Consider the following 21,616-nt stretch of genomic DNA (forward strand, 5'->3'; position numbering starts at 1 on the left):
AGATCTGATGCCTACCCAGCTCCAGCTGGTCTCTACTACCTGGTCCTAACAACACAATAGCAGAGCAACAGAGTTTTCAATCAATGAATAAGACAGGTCAACAAAAACCATGCAATTCTCAAAGATTTGTGGTGTGTCAAAAGGGGATGAGGAGGTAGAGATAAGAGATAAACAGGATGAAAGGAAAGTATTCAGACCTTTAAATTTGTCACTCTTTGTTGCATTGCAGCCATTTGGTAAATTCAAAAAAGTTCATTTTTTTCTCAATTATGTACACTGTGCACCCCATCCTGACTGAAAAAAAACAAATGTAGAAATTTTTGCAAATTTATTAAAAAAGAAACTGAAATATCACATGGTCATAAGTATTCAGACCCTTTGCTCAGACACTCATATTGAAGTCACATGCTGTCCATTTCCTTGTGATCCTCCTTGAGATGGTTCTACGCCTTCATTGGAGTCCAGCTGTGTTTAATTAAACTGATAAGAATTGAGTGTACATTAATGAGAAAAAAAAAAAATGAACTGTTTTGAATTTACCAAATGGCTGCAATGAAACAAGAGTGGTTTATCCGCTGGACAACCGCTTGAAGCTCTAGATGTGTGTATGGAAATATATAAGAATGCAGGTTCCTACTTTTAAAACAAACAGGTAACAAAGGTGCAAATCTACAGGTTCAATTTAATGTCAGCGGTGGTAAAGACACATGGAAGGTGTGCTTTCAATGCATAATAGTCACAGTGGATAGCAGCTAAAAAAAAATACAAAAAATAAAAAAAATTAGGTAAATCTAATATTTCACATTATGATTTTGGAAGTTGAGAAAAGATGGTGATTTCACACATCAGATGTTTTATGGTTTTACTATGAAGGAAAAAAAAAAAAAAAAAGAATAATGCATTACACTTGTTTCTCAAAACTAAAGTATGGCAGCAAAATATTCATATAGCAATGAAAGTTTGTAAACTGTATTTAAATCTCTTTTTTGATCCAAAGTGCAAATTGCAAAATTCCCACAAGTTCAGTAGTGCTTTTCCTGTAAATAATCCTTCATTTTGTTTGGCAAAGGCAGTTTCTGAATCAGGTCTATTCTGGTATACTGGCGTATCACAAAACGACACAGGTACTGCAAAGACCGCACCTGCATAAACCGGGACACTGGGTTGGTTAGTCTAACTGGATAAGTAGCCGATCCGGGAACTCGAGATCTGGAGTAACAAAAGGCTCCATTCTCCGAGTCCCTGATGGAATGCTCTATAAGGTCCACTATGGATGTATGTCCTTCCACATCTGGCTGTTCATAAAAGCTAAACCTGCCATTTGAATGTTCGATTCTAGTATGAAGTGTTTTACTATGGGAACGAAAACTTAGGCTTAAGAGATAACGGTCATCAGAACTGTCACGGACCAAAAAGGAGCCATCTGGCACAGTAGCCAATTTTTCTTCTGCTTCCCAGCGTGTGATGGGTCCCCAGTACCATCCTTGTCTTGCAAGTTTTTTAAGCTCCTCAGTAAGACTGGTGACTACCATAGGTCCACTGCATTGTACAGAGTCATAGACTCGGCTCACACCAGGAGCAGTGTTTGGGTCGAAATTCAAATGGCACCGCATGTTTTCCGCCATGTGTGCTTCTGTGCTATTAAGTCCTGCAAAGTTCCTTTGGATTTGACTGTTCTGGACTGGAGGTAGTAATGGTGACAGTGGAGGAACATCATTGTGACTTACCCTGGAGTTTTGAAAAAGAACTCCATTGGTACTATGCAGCAGACCATTCACAGTATGGTCCACAAAGATGTCCGAAGCCACTACTACATCCGGAGCAACTTGACTTTCCTCTTCGTGAAAGCCATTACTTCCTATGTGGGAAGGTACAGCAGAAATTTCCATCGGTGATGAGCTGTCCAAACAGTAAGTACGTGGTCCTTCCAAAGGATACATTCCCTCATCTAAAGGCACAGTATACTGAATATAGTCCTGAGGCATAAGTCCTATAACTACAGGCACATGTTCATTAATATGCAGGTGGAGATCTCCATTATGAGACTCTGTACTTTTCAAAGCGTTAACTTGTTCCTGATAAACATTATCTGTCTGCAGCTCATGAAAGTCCTTTCGAACCCCATTAAGCGCAGGGCTGGGACTGGTGGAATGGACTAATGCTTTAACTTTTACTTCCATCTTTATACATGTCTCTTCAGAGTTTGTAGGACGCAAAGGCCATGGCGTTGGGCTGTAGTGGTGAGTTCGAAGGGATGTTGACCTTAAAGGCCTTTGAGATCTCACGTCTTTAAAAGTAATAGGTGCAGAAGATGAAGAAAATGTGTCTTCTTCAGCCGAGTTTACGGATGTGCTTCCCTTTCCTTTTTGCTTCTGCTTTGCTGAAAGGCGCCTCTTTAATGTCCCCATTAGGCTCTCATTTTTTGGCCTATTTTTGCCACCTTTCTCATCTTCACTGTTGATTTCACATCCTGTCAAGTCTTTGCCATAGCAGCTACCAAATATAGAGTCATCTTTCACAAAGTTATTGGTAATTGAAGGCTGCTGTACCATTACAAAATCATTTTCTTCTTTGCTTTTGTTCAAGTTGAAAGATTTGCGAAAGGTTTTCAGACTGATTTTCTTCATTATGGCAAGTGACCAAGTCCTCTTGCTGTTGGACTCCTCCAGTGGATTGGCCCTAGAACACCGCCATCAATCACTGCTTCACTTCTTTTTTTAAATGGCGTCATTTAGCTTCTGTGGACATCACCTGAAAGCACAAAGGGAAAAAAGGGACATAATTAGTTTCCTTTCAATATTTTATCAGGTCCTCAACAGTCAGCAGGTTGTCCTGAGCATACTGCGGCCCCCTGGCCAAAGTGACTTCAGCTGCAGTGATACCTCAGATATATGCTACAAAACAACAAAGGCAGCCATTATGCAATCTAAGAATCAAACTTAGTTACCGTATATACTCGAGTATAAGCAGAGTTTTTCAGCACTTTTTTTGTGCTGAAAAAGCATTCCTCGGCTTATGCTCGAGTGAGGGCCCCAGAAGACGGAGGGGGAGCGGCATCGGCAGAGCAGCAGATCGAAAGCTTGTGCCTGCTGTTGGAGAAATGAATATTCACTGCACTGACAGTGAATATTAATTTCTCTTTAATAACAGGCACAGTAGTCACAGCCAGCGGCTTCCAGCAGTGGTCGGGCAATCAAGTGTGCCCACTACTTAAGGGAATGAATATTCACTGCGAGAGCAGTGAATATTCATTTCTCTTTAGCAACGGGCACGTGATCGCCCCGCCGTTGCAGATGCTGGCATCAGAACAAGACGCTGCGAGGGAGCGCAGGGACGGTAGGTAGCATGGTCTATTTTTTTTCCATGTTTTTCTGATGCCGGGCATGCAGACCAGGATGGGGGATGAGGAGGCCATGCATACCAGGATGGGGATGAGGGAGCCGTGCATACCATGATGTGAATGAGGGGGCCGTGCATACCAGGATGGGGATGAGGGGGCCGTGCATACCAGGATGGGGATGAGGGGGCCGTGCATACCAGGATGGGGATGAGGGGGCCGTGCATACCAGGATGGGGATGAGGGGGCCGTGCATACCAGGATGGGGGATGAGGAGACCGTGCATACCAGGATGGGGGATGAGGAGACCGTGCATACCAGGATGAGGGGGCCGTGTATACCAGGATGTGGATGAGGGGGCTGTGCATACCAGGATGGGGATGAGTGGGCCGTGCATACCCGGCTTATACTCTAGTCAATCAGTTTTCCCAGTATTTTGCAGCAAATTTAGGTGCCTTGGCTTATACTCGGGTCAGCTTATACTCGAGTATATAATACGGTACGAATTCTGTGAAAATCATGTATGTAAAAATACCGATGTCTGAATGAGACCTAAAACAAAACCACAGATATATACAGGTCCTTCTCAAAAAATTAGCATATAGTGTTAAATTTCATTATTTACCATAATGTAATGATTACAATTAAACTTTCATATATTATAGATTCATTATCCACCAACTGAAATTTGTCAGGTCTTTTATTGTTTAAATACTGATGATTTTGGCATACAACTCCTGATAACCCAAAAAACCTGTCTCAATAAATTAGCATATTTCACCCATCCAATCAAATAAAAGTGTTTTTTAATAACAAACAAAAAAACCATCAAATAATAATGTTCAGTTATGCACTCAATACTTGGTCGGGAATCCTTTGGCAGAAATGACTGCTTCAATGCGGCGTGGCATGGAGGCAATCAGCCTGTGACACTGCTGAGATGTTATGGAGGCCCAGGATGCTTCAATAGCGGCCTTAAGTTCATCCAGAGTGTTGGGTCTTGCGTCTCTCAACTTTCTCTTCACAATATCCCACAGATTCTCTATGGGGTTCAGGTCAGGAGAGTTGGCAGGCCAATTGAGCACAGTAATACCATGGTCAGTAAACCATTTACCAGTGGTTTTGGCACTGTGAGCAGGTGCCAGGTCGTGCTGAAAAATGAAATCTTCATCTCCATAAAGCATTTCAGCGGATGGAAGCATGAAGTGCTCCAAAATCTCCTGATAGCTAGCTGCATTGACCCTGCCCTTGATGAAACACAGTGGACCAACACCAGCAGCTGACATGGCACCCCACACCATCACTGACTGTGGGTACTTGACACTGGACTTCAGGCATTTTGGCATTTCCTTCTCCCCAGTCTTCCTCCAGACTCTGGCACCTTGATTTCCGAATGACATGCAAAATTTGCTTTCATCAGAAAAAAGTACTTGGGACCACTTAGCAACAGTGCAGTGCTGCTTCTCTGTAGCCCAGGTCAGGCGCCTCTGCCGCTGTTTATGGTTCAAAAGTGGCTTTACCTGGGGAATGCGGCACTTGTAGCCCATTTCCTGCACACGCCTGTGCACGGTGGCTCTGGATGTTTCCACACCAGACTCAGTCCACTGCTTCCTCAGGTTCCCCAAGGTCTCGAATCGGTCCTTCTCCACAATCTTCCTCAGGGTCCGGTCTCCTCTTCTCGTTGTACAGCGTTTTCTGCCACATTGTTTCCTTCCAACAGACTTACCATTGAGGTGCCTTGATACAGCACTCTGGGAACAGCCTATTTGTTGAGAAATTTCTTTCTGGGTCTTACCCTCTTGCTTGAGGGTGTCAATGATGGCCTTCTTGACATCTGTCAGGTCGCTAGTCTTACCCATGATGGGGGTTTTGAGTAATGAACCAGGCAGGGAGTTTATAAAAGCCTCAGGTATCTTTTGCATGTGTTTAGAGTTAATTAGTTGATTCAGAAGATTAGGGTAATAGGTCGTTTAGAGAACCTTTTCTTGATATGCTAATTTATTGAGACAGGTTTTTTGGGTTATCAGGAGTTGTATGCCAAAATCATCAGTATTAAAACAATAAAAGACCTGACAAATTTCAGTTGGTGGATAATGATCTATAATATATGAAAGTTTAATTGTAATCATTACATTATGGTAAATAATGAAATTTAACACTATATGCTAATTTTTTGAGAAGGACCTGTACATCATTTCACTTTTATACACTGGTACTTTCGGCACTGGAGACAAAACATTGGCAACTGGATAGGAGAAAAAAAATGCTCTACAGCGCGAGAGACATTGTTTAGTCGGACAAGTTAATGATTCAGAAGCTGCACTATTTCTAAAGGTGTATATAGGACACTTCATGTAATTACATACATAGCTATAGAGGCCGCCGTGCTAACCGTAAATTCGCTGGCTCACTTCCTTAGTCCCACTGTGGAAACGTGCAGGCAAACAGTGGACCAGGGATGGCCATAGACCAGAGTGAGGTTCCCCGCTGCTGAGCACTCAACTCTACGGTCTATGTTAGCCTTCTAACTACATTTCTAAACGGTTTCAAATTGTCTCTTCAGAGAGGAAGAGGACTAGAACTCTAGTGCCACCTATAATAAGTAGCAATCCAAACTGCTATTTCCAATAGGTGGCACTAGAGTTCTAGTCCTCTTCCTCTCTGAAGAGACAATTTGCATATTTCCCAGAGGAGCATTGCGGCTTTAAGTCTCCTCACCTCGACATGCTTAACATGTCACTCTCCACAAGGAGAAAAGATACTTCTTGGATAAACAGTTTCAGACGCATATAAATTTACATAGGACATTTAGCGGAAAGCAATTTTTAAACTGTTTGGACAGGCTGAAGATTTCCCAGTCCAGCAGTGTGGATGAGGTAACATACAATACAAACCAGGAGAGAACATAGGAACCCACCAGTAGTCTCAAATGTTTGGAAGTGGTCTCCGGGGCATGTAAATGATGGGAGGAAGGCTTCAAAGTCTTGTGATTAGAGAGGATGAATCATGAGTGGTAACCGTTGCCAAGCACAGTTCTTCTGTCCCGAAGCCTGACATGTAATTAACATGGCTGTATGCCGGTATGTAAGGTAATTTATTGCCCACAGATAAAGAATAAACCGGAGAATGATAGGCAGGGAACAAGCAATTAGCACAGGAATGAGAAAACTACCACATCCTGCAGCATGGAGATAGGGACCGTCCTCATAATTACACTAAAGCAGGACAACCTTCTGAAAGATAAGACATTACTGCCACCAACCCCTTAAAGCCACTAAAGGTTAATTCACTCCACAAGATTATTGTGAAACAAGGGTTCCAAGGAATACTATGTAAGGATCCTGCAGTCTGAACAGGCAGCCGATCACCCAATGAACGAGCAAAACCTTTGTTCATTCGATGGAATTATCTTTTTAGTTTGCAAATCAGGATCTGCGCTTCCGAGAGGAATGGCAACCTATGTGCAGTGAACAATCCATTACAGATCACTCCGTGTCCACCTGTGGGGAAATCGACCTAGTAACTCGCCTACTAACCCCTTAACGACTGCCGATATGTCTTTTAACAGCGGCAGTTAAGGGTACTTTTTTTTTTTTTTTACGGTCCCGTCATGTGATCGGTGAATAATTGCGATCACAAAATAAAAAGTTTGATTTAAAATTAAATTTCTGTCTGACGGCTAGTGCTCGGATAAGCACGGAGTGCTGTTTTTTTTTTTACGGTTATCTAACAGCCGCAAAACATGCGGTGCAGGGACTTGAGCATGTCACTCGAGCACCCGCGATACTTAGTGCATAGCCGAGCACCCGATGCAAACTGGAGTAGCGAGCACTTGTGCTCAACACTAATGACTAGAGATGAGCGAATGTGATCGGGTCAGCTATAGCGCTTACCAAATAAGCTGCAGAGGGAACCCGGCTTCCTGGATCGCTCCGGCTGATCAGCTGTTCGGCTCCGCAGCTGCATAATAATAATATCTTTATTTATATAGCGCCAACATATTCCGCAGCGCTTTACAGTGTGCACACAAGTAGGCCAGTAGGCCAAATTCACATGCTACAGCTGAAAGCAACAGCGCTAAATCACAACGGCCTTAACTGCTCATTTAAGGGATTGTGTCATTTTCTTTCTTCAGGAGAGCACCACAGGTCACTCAGGGACGGCATCAGGGGCAAGCAGACCAGGCACCTGCCTAAGGTTCCCGCTCTTCCAGGGGCCCCCAGCCAGTGGAGTGCCACTAATAGCAGCACAACACGCGGCCACTATGAGGCCCGCAAGAGGGACCCGGCACCGCACCCCCCTATTGAACTTATAAGCATCATACGAGTAGACGCTGATACAGTTGAAAGCACTGATGGAAAAGAGTGTCAGCTGATGCTCCCTCTTCCATCACTCCAGCTCTGCTTGTGACTCAGCTGACGCACAATAATGTAATATCATCGTGCGCCACGCTGTGCCAGCAATAGAGCTGCTGAGACAGGAGCAAGAGCCTGCAGCATCGTTGGGAACAAGGAGGAGAAGTATTAGGTGTGGGTCTGTATATGTGTGTGCTGCACTACACTGTGTGTGTGTGTGCTGGGGCTGCACTATACTATGAAAAGGACTGCATTATACTCTATGAGGGGGGCTGCAGTATACTCTATGAGGGGGGCTGCAGTATACTCTATGAGGGGGGGCTGCAGTATACTCTATCAAGGACAATGGGGAGTGCATTATACATAATGCAATATGCATTATGCTGTATTGAGGACTATCTGTTCCCATTATTCTTCCTCAGCCGCTGTAAATAAACTTGGGAATAAGTGTCAAACAACTTCAACATTGTCGATCATGCTTGTTTTACCCCCTGAACTCAGCGCATGTGAACACAAGCAAAATGTTTCTGTGTGATGGTGCAATGTGTGAGCATTTGGGGCCCCACTTTAAACTTTTGCCCAGAGCTCCACTTTGTCTAAAACCAGCCCTGAGGTCACTGATCAGTCCCCTATTTTACATAATGCATATAATAGTGTTGATGTTACTGTTGATAATCTTGATATGTAATATTGTTAATAATGCCTATAATATTCTGGCTATTGTGAAGCTTAGAAAAAAAAAAATTACATCCAGCAAAATGGTGGCAGTTGCGCAGCAGCATCTATCAGTAAGAGATAGATGCTACTGAGCAGGCGACTCTGCACATTTTATGGATGTCATTTTTTTCCCCAGCCTCACAATAACCACAATATTATAGGCATTATTAACAATATTACATATCAAGATTATCAACAGTAGTATCAACACTGTTATATGCATTATGTAAAACAGGGGACAGGTCAGTGAGGGACCAGTGACCTGTCATAAGCCCATAAGGATGCATATTTAAGCGGAGCGCCACATGAAGCCTGCCGCCCCAAAGCACCACATAAAGACCCCCACCGAAACATGAGAATCTCATTAACTGAAAACTACGAATAAAGATTACACAACCACAAGATGGATTTCATCACCCAAGGTATCATTGTAATCAGTGTAAGGCTATGTGCACACGTTCAGGATTTCTTGCAGAAAACTCCTGAGAATTCCGGACATTTTCTGCAAGAAATCCGCAAGAAACCCGCATGCGTTTTTGCCGCGGTTTTGACACGTTTTTGCCGCGTTTTTTTCCGGACACTTCCCAATGCATTTTGGAGTGGGAAATCCGCAAAAAAAAACGGAAAATTAATGAACATGTTGCGTTTTTTGCCGCGATGCGTTTCTTTCGCGGAAAAAAACGCATCATGTGCACAAACCATGCGGAATTCATTCTAAATGATGGGATGCTTATTGTATGCGTTTTTTTGCAGTTTTATAGCGTTTTTATTGGGAAAAAATGCGAAAAAAAACGCAAAAAAAATGCAACGTGTGCACACAGCCTAACGGCGCCGGCCTGACACTGTCTGTAGGTTACCCAGCACAATCCTGCTGACAGGTTCCCTTTACGGATCTTTTCATATGGGCCAGTAAACTGCATTTAAAGAGAACAAGGCTACATTACAGCAAGTGAACGGGACTAGATGTAAGAGGATGTTCACACCACGCTTTACCTTACACGTACAGTCTCTCCATCTGTGGGTTAAGGTCTGTAGCTCTGCAAAACGGAGGGAGCAAACAGTGACTTCTACTGCATCATTACTTTCCACGACCCCATCAGTACATACGCCCAAACCCGTTTGGCAGGGGTTTAGATGTATGTAGCCTCTGAAGGTAGAATGCTGTGTGAACATTACCCAAGTCCATTCATGCGCTTCAGTTCTTGTTTGTACAATCACATCATGTAAAAAGAACATAAAGGGAACCTGTTACTAGGTTTTCTCTATATAAACTGTAACCATTACACTTTCTTTAACCCCTTAGCGACCGCCGATACGCCTTTTAACGGCGGCCGCTAAGGGTACTTAAACCACAGCGCCGTTAATTAACGGCTAATGTGATCGCACATCAGAGGACAGAGAAATAGGGGGATTCGGGGACCCTATTATACTTACCGGTGTCCCTGGGTCCTCCTGCTGCTCCTCCTGGCCGCCGGCATCTTCTGGGGAAAAGAAAATGGTGGGCACATGCGCAGTGCGCCCGCCATCTGTGTTCATCTGCCGGCCGGCAGGAGAAGAGCAGTTGGGGCTAAAATTAGGGTTAGGGGTAGGGTTAGGGCTAGGGTTAGGGCTAGGGGTAGGGATAGGGGTAGGGATAGGGGTAGGGATAGGGGTAGGGATAGGGATAGGGGTAGGGGTAGGGATAGGGGTAGGGATAGGGGTAGGGATAGGGATAGGGATAGGGGTAGGGGTAGGGATAGGGGTAGGGATAGGGGTAGGGATAGGGGTAGGGATAGGGGTAGGGATAGGGGTAGGGCTAAATTTAGGGTTAGGGTTGGCGCTAAATTTAGGGTTAGGCTTCTTTCACACTTACGTCGGTACGGGGCCGTCGCAATGCATCGGCCCGACATACCGACGCACGTTGTGAAAATTGTGCACAACGTGGGCAGCGGATGTAGTTTTTCAACGCATCCGCTGCCCAATCTGTCCTGGGGAGGAGGGGCGGAGTTACGGCCACGCATGCGCGGTCAGAAATTGCGGATGCGACGTATAAAAAAAGTTACATTGAACATTTTTTTGTGCTGACGGTCCGCCAAAACACTGATCCAGTGCACGACGGACGCGACGTGTGGCCATCCGTCACGATCCGTCGGCAATACAAGTCTATGGGCAAAAAACGCATCCTGCGGGCACATTTGCAGGATCCGTTTCTTGTCCAAAACGACGGATTGCGACGGATGCCAAACGACGCAAGTGTGAAAGTAGCCTTAGGGCTAGGGTTAGGGTTGGGGCTAAAGTTAGGGTTAGAGTTGGGATTAGGGTTAGGGTTTGGATTAGGGCTGGTATTAGGGTTACGCTTGGGATTAGGGTTAAGGTTAGGGTTGTGATTAGGGGTGTATTGGGATTAGGGTTAGGTTTGAGGTTAGGGTTGAGATTAGGATTAGGGGTGTGTTGGATTTAGGGTTTTGATTAGGGTTATGGTTAGGGTTGACATTAGGGTTGTTTTGGGGTAAGGGTTGTGATTATGGTTAGGGTTAGTGATTAGGATTATGGATCAGGTTGGGATTAGGGTTAGGGGTGTGTTGGGGGGTTTCCACTGTTTAGGTACATCAGGGGGTCTCCAAACACGACAGCCAATTTTGCGCTCAAAAAGTCAAATGGTGCTCCTTCCCTTCTGAGCTCTGCCGTGCGCCCAAACAGTGGGTTACCCCCACATATGGGGCATCAGCATACTCGGGATAAATTGGACAACAACTTCTGGGGTCCAATTTCTCTTGTTACCCTTGTGAAAATAAAAACTTGGGGGCTACAAAATCCTTTTTGTGGAAAAAATAGAATTATTCTTACCGTTAATTCGGTTTCTAGGAACCTTCCACGACGGCATACGGAGGTTGCCTCTTTGCCCTAATGGGGAACAGGAAATGGAGAGGTTAAAAGGCCCTCCCACCTCCCCCTCACCAGTGACTTATAACTGAAAACCATAGCACCGGTTTACCTTAAATCCCAGATTTTAATCCAGGAGTATATAGGGAGGGAACTAGCGCCGTCGTGGAAGGTTCCTAGAAACCGAATTAACGGTAAGAATAATTCTATTTTCTCTAGTAACCTTCCACGACGGCATACGGAGGAATACCAACTAATATTGGCGCTAGGGAGGGACAACAGCCTGGAGAACTTTCCGGCCGAAGACTAAATCCTTGTTGGACATTACGTCTAGTCTGTAATGTCTGGCGAAAGTATGCAACGAAGACCACGTGGCTGCCCTGCAGATTTGCTCTGTTGATGCACCTGCTCTTTCTGCCCAAGAGACTGAGGTTGATCTAGTCGAATGAGCCTTGATTCCTACTGGAGGAGTTTTATCTTGGGCGAGATATGCTTCTGCTATTGCTTTCTTTATCCAGTTGGCAATAGTGCTTTTTGCTACTTTCTTTCCTTTATTTTGTCCTGATGGATGGACAAACAGATTCTGATCAATTCTGTACGAGCTGGTCTGCTCTAGGTAAAATAATACAATGCGTCTGACATCCAGAGTATGAAATTTCTCTTCTTTTGGATTTGTTGGATTCTGGCAAAAAGAAGGTAAAATGATTTCCTGAGAGCGGTGGAAATCTGATACGACCTTTGGAAGAAAGGAGGGGTCAAGGCGCAGTATTATAGAGTCATCACGGATAGACAAGTATGGTTCTCTCATTGAGAGAGCCTGTAATTCTCCTACCCTCCTTGCTGAGGTAATGGCCACTAGAAAAATTGTTTTATAAATCAGATTTTTCTGCGAGCAGGAGGATAATGGTTCAAAGGGTGCACCTGTAAGTCCTTGTAATACCAGGTTCAGGTCCCATAAAGGTACTGTTATTTGTTTTTTAGGATTCATCCTAGAGGCTGATGTCATGAACCTCTTAATCCAGCGATGATTTGCCAGATCCTGGTCAAATATTGAACTGAGTGCGGAAACTTGTACTTTTAGGGTACTCGGCCTGAGGCCTATTTCTAGGCCTTTTTGTAAAAAATCTAGAATTTGCGACAGATTTGGATTAAGAGGATCTGGTACTTCGGGAAGACAAAAGGATGAAAATTTCTTCCAGATTTTATTATATATAGCAATGGTCACCGGTTTCCTTGATTTTTGAAGTGTGGAAACCACTGCTTCTGATAGTCCTTTGGCTCTCAACACCTGGGCTTCAGTAGCCATGCCGCCAGATTCCATTTGTGGACGTCTAGGAGATGTATTGGTCCTTGAGAGAGAAGATTTTCTTCCATCGGAAACTGGAATGGCCCATCCACTTGTAATTCCACAATCAGGTTGTACCAACTCCTCTTTGGCCACAAAGGAGCTACCAATATAGTTGGTGTACGTTCTTCCCGAATCTTCTGCAAGACCTTTGCCAATAACGGAATTGGTGGAAACGCATATGCCAGTCGAAAATTCCATTCCTGGGCCAATGCATCCACTCCTCTGGAGCCGTCTCTGGGGTTTAGGGAGAAGAATGCTTCGACTTTCGCATTTTGCCGAGATGCAAAAAGGTCGATTTCTGGAAGACCCCATTTGTCCACCAGCATTTCGAAACTTTGGTTGCTCAAACCCCATTCCCCAGGGTGAATGTCCTGACGGCTTAGATAATCCGCCTGAGTGTTGGATGAGCCTTTCAGGTGAACTGCTGTCAGGGATAACAGATGTCTTTCTGCCCAGGAACATATTCTGGCAGATAGTTTCTTCAGGTTGTTGTTTTTTGAACTGCCCTGATGTCTGATGTGAGCCACCGTGGTCACATTGTCTGAATATATTCGGACATGATGTCCCTTGATAAGATGACCCCCCATCAGGAGGGCTTCCTCTACAGCTTTTAGCTCTCTGTAGTTGGATGATTTTCTGCTCGTCGATTGATCCCAGAGCCCTTGGAGAGGTGTGTGATTTATCATGGCCCCCCAGCCTCTTTTGCTGGCATCTGTTGTGACCGTAGTCAGAGGAATCTGAGACCAACTGACTCCTTTTTGTAAATTTTTCGGAGTCATCCACCATGCCAGAGAGGCCTTGACACAGCCCGGTGTGTATAGTCTCCTGTTCAAAGAACTGGGCTGACCATTCCAATTCTGTAGGATATGTGCCTGAAGAATCCTGGAATGGGCTTGGGCCCAGGGTACCGATTGGATGCAAGCTGTCATCGATCCTAGTAGAGACATGCCTTCTCTGATTGTAGGAGATCTGGTGTCTCTGAACATCTTGACTTTTGATAGTAGAGTTAGACGATGTTCCAAAGGGAGGAAGGACATTTGTCTTGCAGAGTCCAGAAGAACTCCCAGGAATTTTCTGCATTTGGAGGGTCGTAGGTGAGATTTCTCTACATTCGGCACCCATCCCAGAGATGTCAGAATATCGAGGGTCTTTGATACATGAGACTCCAGAGATTGTTTGGTGGGAGCCACTAATAAAAGGTCGTCTAGATATGGCACTATACAGACGCCTTGCCTCCGGATGAAGGAGACTACTTCCCCCATTACTTTGGAAAAAACTCTTGGAGCAGAGGAGATCCCAAATGGAAGGACGTTGAACTGATAGTGTTCTATCATATGTCCCTTCTGCACTGCAAACTTGAGATATTGGCGATGCCTCTGATGAATGGGGATGTGAAAGTAAGCATCTTTCAAATCGATAGTGGCCATGTAGGAGTGCGGGCTTATCAAGGGAATCGCATTTTTCACTGATTCCATCTTGAATTTCCGGTATTTGACATGCCGGTTGAGGCCCTTCAGATTTATAATAATACGGGACTCGCCCGATGGTTTGGGAACCAGAAATAGACGAGAGTAGTGTCCCCGATCCTTCTCTGATTCCGGAACCTGTGATATCACATTTGACATCTTCAGGGTCCTGAGACCCGACTCTAGAGTGGACTGGTCTTTCATGGAGGGAAGGGAGGTGATTTTTAGACCCCGTGGGGGAGAGGAGATGAGTTCTATTAGAAGACCCTCTTCGATGACCTTGAGGACCCAGGAGCAATTGGTAATTTTTTGCCACTGGGGAATAAAATCTGAGAGTCTCCCCCCCACCGGGTCGAAGTCACCGCTTCTCTTGTTGAGACTGCTGCTGCTGTTGCTGAGGGATAAGGATGTTTCTCCCGCCTCCCTTCGGGTAACTCCATCTCCCAGACTTGCCTTTCCCTCTCTGAGAGGTTTGGCCCTGAAAGGGACGAAAAAAACTTCTTTTTGGGAGTTTTTTGCTCTGGGAGGGCTTTCTTTTTATCGGTTGCCTTCTCCAAGATGTCATCCAGGGAAGGTCCGAAGACATAATTACCTTTAAATGGTAAGGCGCATAATTTAGCCTTGGAGGTGATGTCACCAGACCACATTTTTAACCAAAGAGCCCTTCTAGCCGAATTGGTCTGTACTAATGACCTGGCAGCAATTCTGATGGTTTCCATAGAAGAGTCTGCTAGGAAACCCGTGGCTCTAAGGAGACTGGGTAGTGATTCCAATAATTCAGCCCTAGATGTACCTTGGGATATATGAGATTCTAGTTCACCTAACCAACGAAAAAGTGCTCTAGCCACGCAGGTTGAAGCAATGTTGGCTTTGAGGGCTACCGAGGAGGTTTCCCACGATTTTTTTAACAGACTTTCAATTTTTCTGTCCATCGGGTCTTTCAATTGAGACGAGTCTTCGAATGGAAGAGCCGTTCTTTTAGCCACTCTTGCCACCTGTGAATCAACTTTCGGAACATCCCATTTAGTCAGATCTCCTTCTAAGGGGAATCTATGCTTCATCTCAGATGGAGTACTGAGACGTTTTTCAGGAAGTTCCCACTCCTGATCGATCATATCAGATATATTTGAGTGGATCGGGAACCCCACCCGTTTACCCTTGGATATACCGCCAAACATCTGGTCCTGTATGGACTGTGGTTCTGGCTCTTCCTCCAGCCCCATAGTACTGCGTACAGCAGCTACTAAATCCTCAACCCATTCTGAAGAGAAAAGGTATTTCCGAACTTCAGAGGTTATAGGGGACGTAGGTTCCTCCCGTCTACCCGAGGATGAGGCATAGGAGAGGTCTGATTCGGATTCAGAATCCTCCTCCTGGATTTTCCTTTTTTTAGCTGGGGAGGGTGGCTGTGGGGGTGGGGGGGTAAAGGCCGCTAGGGAGGATTGCACCTCTTGTTTGACCAAGGAGCGTATTTCTTCTAATAAAGAAGGTTGTTCTGCCCTGACAATCTTGTCAGTACAGGTCTTGCAGAGTTTTTTCTCCCAAGTTGGTGGCAGCTTAACGTTACAGATGGCACACTTCTTTTTTGTAGTAGTTTTGGGGGTAGACTTTTCTCCCTGCAATGAGAGGGGAGAGAGAGTCATGCTAATAGTAATATCCCAAAAATACCATCTAAGGACCCCTTGTCCCTGCAACACTTACTGTGGCAGGGGCAGCGCTGGGCTCTGCAAGTGCAGGGCAGGTACTGCTCTCCATGATAGGATAGTCTTACCTGCGACGTCTTCTGGCAGGTTTTATGCTCTAAGGCATGTCCCAGCCCCCAGCGATTGGAATTCCTCCTCCCCTCCATGGCCCAGGGTGGAGGACGCCGTCCTGCACGAGATGCCGCCGGCGGAAGTGCCTCTAGGCGCCCAGAGAAGACCGGAAGTGACGCGCGCGATCACTTCCGGGTTGCCAGCGGCATGTGGAGGAGACGACACCGGAGAGCTCCAGGAGGACTCCGGATAGGAACACTAGCCTGCTTTGCCCTCACGGGGGCGCGGGAAGGCTAGGACCAGGTCCCGAGGACACCGCAGCGCGGCGCGACGGGAGCAGCATAAGCGGGAAGGGGAGGTAAGAAAACGACCCCATGCTGCCCGGTTATAATTTTTAGGCAGAGCCTGCATAGCAGTAGTTACCGGCCACCACTGCATACGAAGTAAACCTCTCCTGTCCCATGGGGAACAGGAAAGACACTGGTGAGAGGGAGGTGGGAGGGCCTTTTAACCTCTCCATTTCCTGTTCCCCATTAGGGCAAAGAGGCAACCTCCGTATGCCGTCGTGGAAGGTTACTAGAGAAATATATATATATTTTTTTTTTATGACTCTGCATTATAAACTTCTGTGAAGCACTTGGGCATTCAAAGTGCTCACCACACATCTAGATAAGTTCCTTAAGGGGTCTAGTTTCCAAAATGGTGTCACTTGTGGGGGGTTTCCACTGTTTAGGCACATCAGGGGCTCTCCAAACGCGACATGGTGTCCAATCTCAATTCCAGCCAATTCTACATTGAAAAAGTAAAACGGCACTCCTTCTCTTCCAAGCTCTGCGGTGCGCCCTAACAGTGGTTTACCCCCACATATGGGGTATCAGCGTACTCAGGAGAAACTGCACAACAACTTTTGTGGTCTAATTTCTCCTGTTACCCTTGTGAAAATAAAAATTTGTAGGCAAAAAGATCATTTTTGTAGAAAAAATGTGATTTTTTTTTTCATGGCTCTACATTATAAACTTCTGTGAAGCACATGGGGGTTCAAAGTGCTCACCGCACATCTAGATAAGTTCCTTAAGGGGTCTAGTTTCCAAAATGGTGTCACTTGTGGGGGGTTTCCACTGTTTAGGCACATCAGGGGCTCTCCAAACGCGACATGGTGTCCAATCTCAATTCCAGCCAATTCTACATTGAAAAAGTAAAACGGCGCTCCTTCACTTCTAAGTTCTGCGGTGCGCCCAAACTGTGGTTTACCCCCACATATGGGGTATTGGCGTATTCAGGAGAAATTGAATAACAAAATTTATGGGTGCATTTCTGTTTTTACACTTGTGAAAATAAAAAAAATGGTTCTGAATTAAGATGTTTGCAAAAAAAAGTTAAATGTTCATTTTTTCCTTCCACATTGTTTCAGTTCCTGTGAAGCACGTAAAGGGTTAATAAACTTCTTGAATGTGGTTTTGAGAACCTTGAGGGGTGTAGTTTTTAGAATGGTGTCACACTTCATTATTTTCTATCATATAGAACCCTCAAAATGACTTCAAATGTGATGTGGTCCCTAAAAAAAAAAATGGTGTTGTAAAAATGAGAAATTGCTGGTCAACTTTTAACCCTTATAACTCCCTAACAAAAAAAAATTTTGTCTCCAAAATTGTGCTGATGTAAAGTAGACATGTGGGAAATGTTATTTATTAACTATTTTTCGTGACATATCTCTCTGATTTAAGGGCATAAAAATACAAAGTTTGAAAATTGCAAAATTTTAAAAATTTTCGCCATATTTCCGTTTTTTTCATAAATAATCGCAAGTAATATCGAAGAAATGTTACCACTAACATTAAGTACCAAATTGGCTGTCACTAAGGGGTTAATAGAACCTCTACAGCTGCCGCATTTACGTAAGAAAATGCTTTCTACTACTATCTCATGTTGCAGGACAATCTGTGGTCCGGTGGGCATCTCCGGACTGTGCTTGGCGCCTCGCCTGTCGCAGTCTCTCCAACCACGATTATGAGTGACATCATCCATACATGCTGTTCCTGCGCACCTCTTGTCCCCCACTGTGCAGGTGCAAGGGTTCAACAGACTGTGGATGACATAGATGCCAGCCACATCCACCAAGGCTGGAAAGATGGTGAGGGGCAGAGGAGGTGCCCAGCACCAATCAGCGGACGACGAGGGACAATCCACGCATGTTCATAGGTTTGCAGGGCGGTATTGACCTTAGAAAGTTTACAGTAATAGTATTCTGAAGTCTGCAAGGTGGAGCATACAGGTCATAGAAGGAAAATCTGGCGAGAGGTTACCTTACAATCCTCAGCGACGGACGCTGCTCTCAGGTCTGGTTTTGAAGGCGAGATGAGAAAACTTATTTTTTTTAACCGTTTCTTCAACAGAAATTGTAACCACGATTGGCAGAAACCTTTACACCAGGCGCCAATCACTGATGCCAGACTGTCCCATTACACCAAGCGCCAATCACTGATGCCAGACTGTCTCTTTACACCGGGCGCCAATCACTGATGCCAGACTGTCCCATTACACCAAGCGCCAATCACTGATGCCAGACTGTCTCTTTACACCAGGCGCCAATCACTGATGCCAGACTGTCCCATTACACCAAGCGCCAATCACTGATGCCAGACTGTCTCTTTACACCAGGCGCCAATCACTGATGCCAGACTGTCCCATTACACCAAGCGCCAATCACTGATGCCAGACTGTCTCTTTACACCGGGCGCCAATCACTGATGCCAGACTGTCCCATTACACCAAGCGCCAATCACTGATGCCAGACTGTCTCTTTACACCGGGCACCAATCACTGATGCCAGACTGTCCCATTACACCAAGCGCCAATCACTGATGCCAGACTGTCTCTTTACACCGGGCGCCAATCACTGATGCCAGACTGTCCCATTACACCAAGCGCCAATCACTGATGCCAGACTGTCTCTTTACACCGGGCACCAATCACTGATGCCAGACTGTCCCATTACACCAAGCGCCAATCACTGATGCCAGACTGTCTCTTTACACCGGGCACCAATCACTGATGCCAGACTGTCTCTTTACACCGGGCGCCAATCACTGATGCCAGACTGTCCCATTACACCAAGCGCCAATCACTGATGCCAGACTGTCTCTTTACACCGGGCGCCAATCACTGATGCCAGACTGTCCCTTTACACCGGGCACCAATCACTGATGCCAGACTGTCTCTTTACACCGGGCACCAATCACTGATGCCAGACTGTCCCTTTACACCAAGCGCCAATCACTGATGCCAGACTGTCTCTTTACACCGGGCGCCAATCACTGATGCCAGACTGTCCCTTTACACCAAGCGCCAATCACTGATGCCAAACTGTCTCTTTACACCGGGCGCCAATCACTGATGCCAGACTGTCCCATTACACCAAGCGCCAATCACTGATGCCAAACTGTCTCTTTACACCGGGCACCAATCACTGATGCCAGACTGTCCCATTACACCAAGCGCCAATCACTGATGCCAGACTGTCTCTTTACACCGGGCACCAATCACTGATGCCAGACTGTCCCATTACACCAAGCGCCAATCACTGATGCCAGACTGTCTCTTTACACCGGGCACCAATCACTGATGCCAGACTGTCCCATTACACCAAGCGCCAATCACTGATGCCAAACTGTCTCTTTACACCGGGCGCCAATCACTGATGCCAGACTGTCCCCTTTACACCGGGCACCAATCACTGATGCCAGACTGTCCCTTTACACCAGGCACCAATCACTGATGCCAGACTGTCCCTTTACACCAAGCGCCAATCACTGATGCCAGACTGTCCCTTTACACCAGGCACCAATCACTGATGCCAGACTGTCCCTTTACACCGGGCACCAATCACTGATGCCAAACTGTCTCTTTACACTGGGCACCAATCACTGATGCCAGACTGTCCCTTTACACTGGGCACCAATCACTGATGCCAGACTGTCTCTTTACACCGGGCACCAATCACTGATGCCAGACTGTCTCTTTACACCGGGCACCAATCACTGATGCCAGACTGTCTCTTTACACCGGGCACCAATCACTGATGCCAGACTGTCTCTTTACACCGGGCACCAATCACTGATGCCAGACTGTCCCTTTACACCGGGCACCAATCACTGATGCCAGACTGTCCCTTTACACCGGGCACCAATCACTGATGCCAGACTGTCCCTTTACACCGGGCACCAATCACTGATGCCAGACTGTCCCTTTACACCAGGCACCAATCACTGATGCCAGACTGTCCCCTTTACACCGGGCACCAATCACTGATGCCAGACTGTCCCTTTACACCGGGCACCAATCACTGATGCCAGACTGTCCCTTTACACCAGGCACCAATCACTGATGCCAGACTGTCTCTTTACACCGGGCACCAATCACTGATGCCAAACTGTCTCTTTACACTGGGCACCAATCACTGATGCCAGACTGTCCCTTTACACTGGGCACCAATCACTGATGCCAGACTGTCTCTTTACACCGGGCACCAATCACTGATGCCAGACTGTCTCTTTACACCGGGCACCAATCACTGATGCCAGACTGTCTCTTTACACCGGGCACCAATCACTGATGCCAGACTGTCTCTTTACACCGGGCACCAATCACTGATGCCAGACTGTCCCTTTACACCGGGCACCAATCACTGATGCCAGACTGTCCCTTTACACCGGGCACCAATCACTGATGCCAGACTGTCTCTTTACACCGGGCGCCAATCACTGATGCCCCTTTAGGTTCAGGACAAGGCTCCTACACATTACTACAAGAAAGTAGTAGATCAACAAGTGGGGAGGACAAGGGAGCAGAGGCAGGAGCTGTGCCCAGGATCTGGCTGCCCCTGACAGCTGGCACTCACAGTACACCGGCAGTGTGTGGAGCACACAGCCGCACTGCCCCGGGCCATCACAAAGCCTTCTCTCCGGGCCTCTCCCATGCAGCGTCCCCTCCTCGGCCTACCCCACAACAAGGCGCCCAGCGAAAACTTCCCCGGCGCCGGCTCCTTCCTCACCTCATGACCGGCCACACGGAGTATTGTGCCTCTTCGTACCCGGCCTTCTCCAGCCTTCGTCACCAACCCAGTCCGCTGCTCCGTGCGGCCCCACAGAGCCGGCCATGAGAGGAGGAGCAGGACTGCGAGACAAAGACTACAACTCCCAGCGACCCCCGCGGCAGGATGGGAAACGAACAATTGCAACTTTATTGAAACACATGCAGAGGCTGAAAGAGCAGAGCAGAGGAGTGAGGAGGAAAGTGGTAGGAAATGTGCACTGTGTGTGGGATGGAGCGCGGGCCTGGACTCTGCTCACTTATGGATTATTATCTTTTTCTATCCTATGTTAATTTCTCTTGAGGAGAAATTTTGCTGTAAATCCATTGAAAACTGGGCAGGTTTAGCAAAACTGCATTCCAAAGCAGAAGTTAAAGTGTTAATCCAATCCCAAAATAGCAACTGGTCCCAGGTGCCTGCAGGACTGACAGGGATAGGCAAGTGGTCCCAGGTGCCTGCAGGACTGACAGGGAAAGGCAAGTGGTCCCAGGTGCCTGCAGGACTGATGGGGATAGGCAAGTGGTCCCAGGTGCCTGCAGGACTGACAGGGATAGGCAAGTGGTCCCAGGTGCCTGCAGGACTGACAGGGAAAGGCAACTGGTCCCAGGTGCCTGCAGGACTGACAGGGAAAGGCAAGTGGTCCCAGGTGCCTGCAGGACTGACAGGGATAGGTAAGTGGTCCCAAGTG

General features: G+C 46.4%; 1 protein-coding gene across 1 annotated transcript; it reads right to left on the minus strand.

Annotated features, from left to right (window-relative positions):
- Positions 1-664: 664 nt before the first annotated feature.
- SOCS6 (suppressor of cytokine signaling 6) lies at positions 665-21,020 on the minus strand. The gene is made up of 2 exons (XM_069730983.1): positions 20,890-21,020; positions 665-2,751 (listed from the first exon to the last, which is right to left on the minus strand). The coding sequence occupies exon 2, from the start codon at positions 2,625-2,627 to the stop codon at positions 1,023-1,025; it is 1,605 nt and encodes a 534-aa protein (XP_069587084.1). The 5' UTR covers positions 2,628-2,751; positions 20,890-21,020; the 3' UTR covers positions 665-1,022.
- Positions 21,021-21,616: the final 596 nt, after the last annotated feature.

This window comes from Ranitomeya imitator, chromosome 6 (assembly GCF_032444005.1).
Source record: "Ranitomeya imitator isolate aRanImi1 chromosome 6, aRanImi1.pri, whole genome shotgun sequence".
Lineage (NCBI taxonomy): Eukaryota > Metazoa > Chordata > Amphibia > Anura > Dendrobatidae > Ranitomeya > Ranitomeya imitator.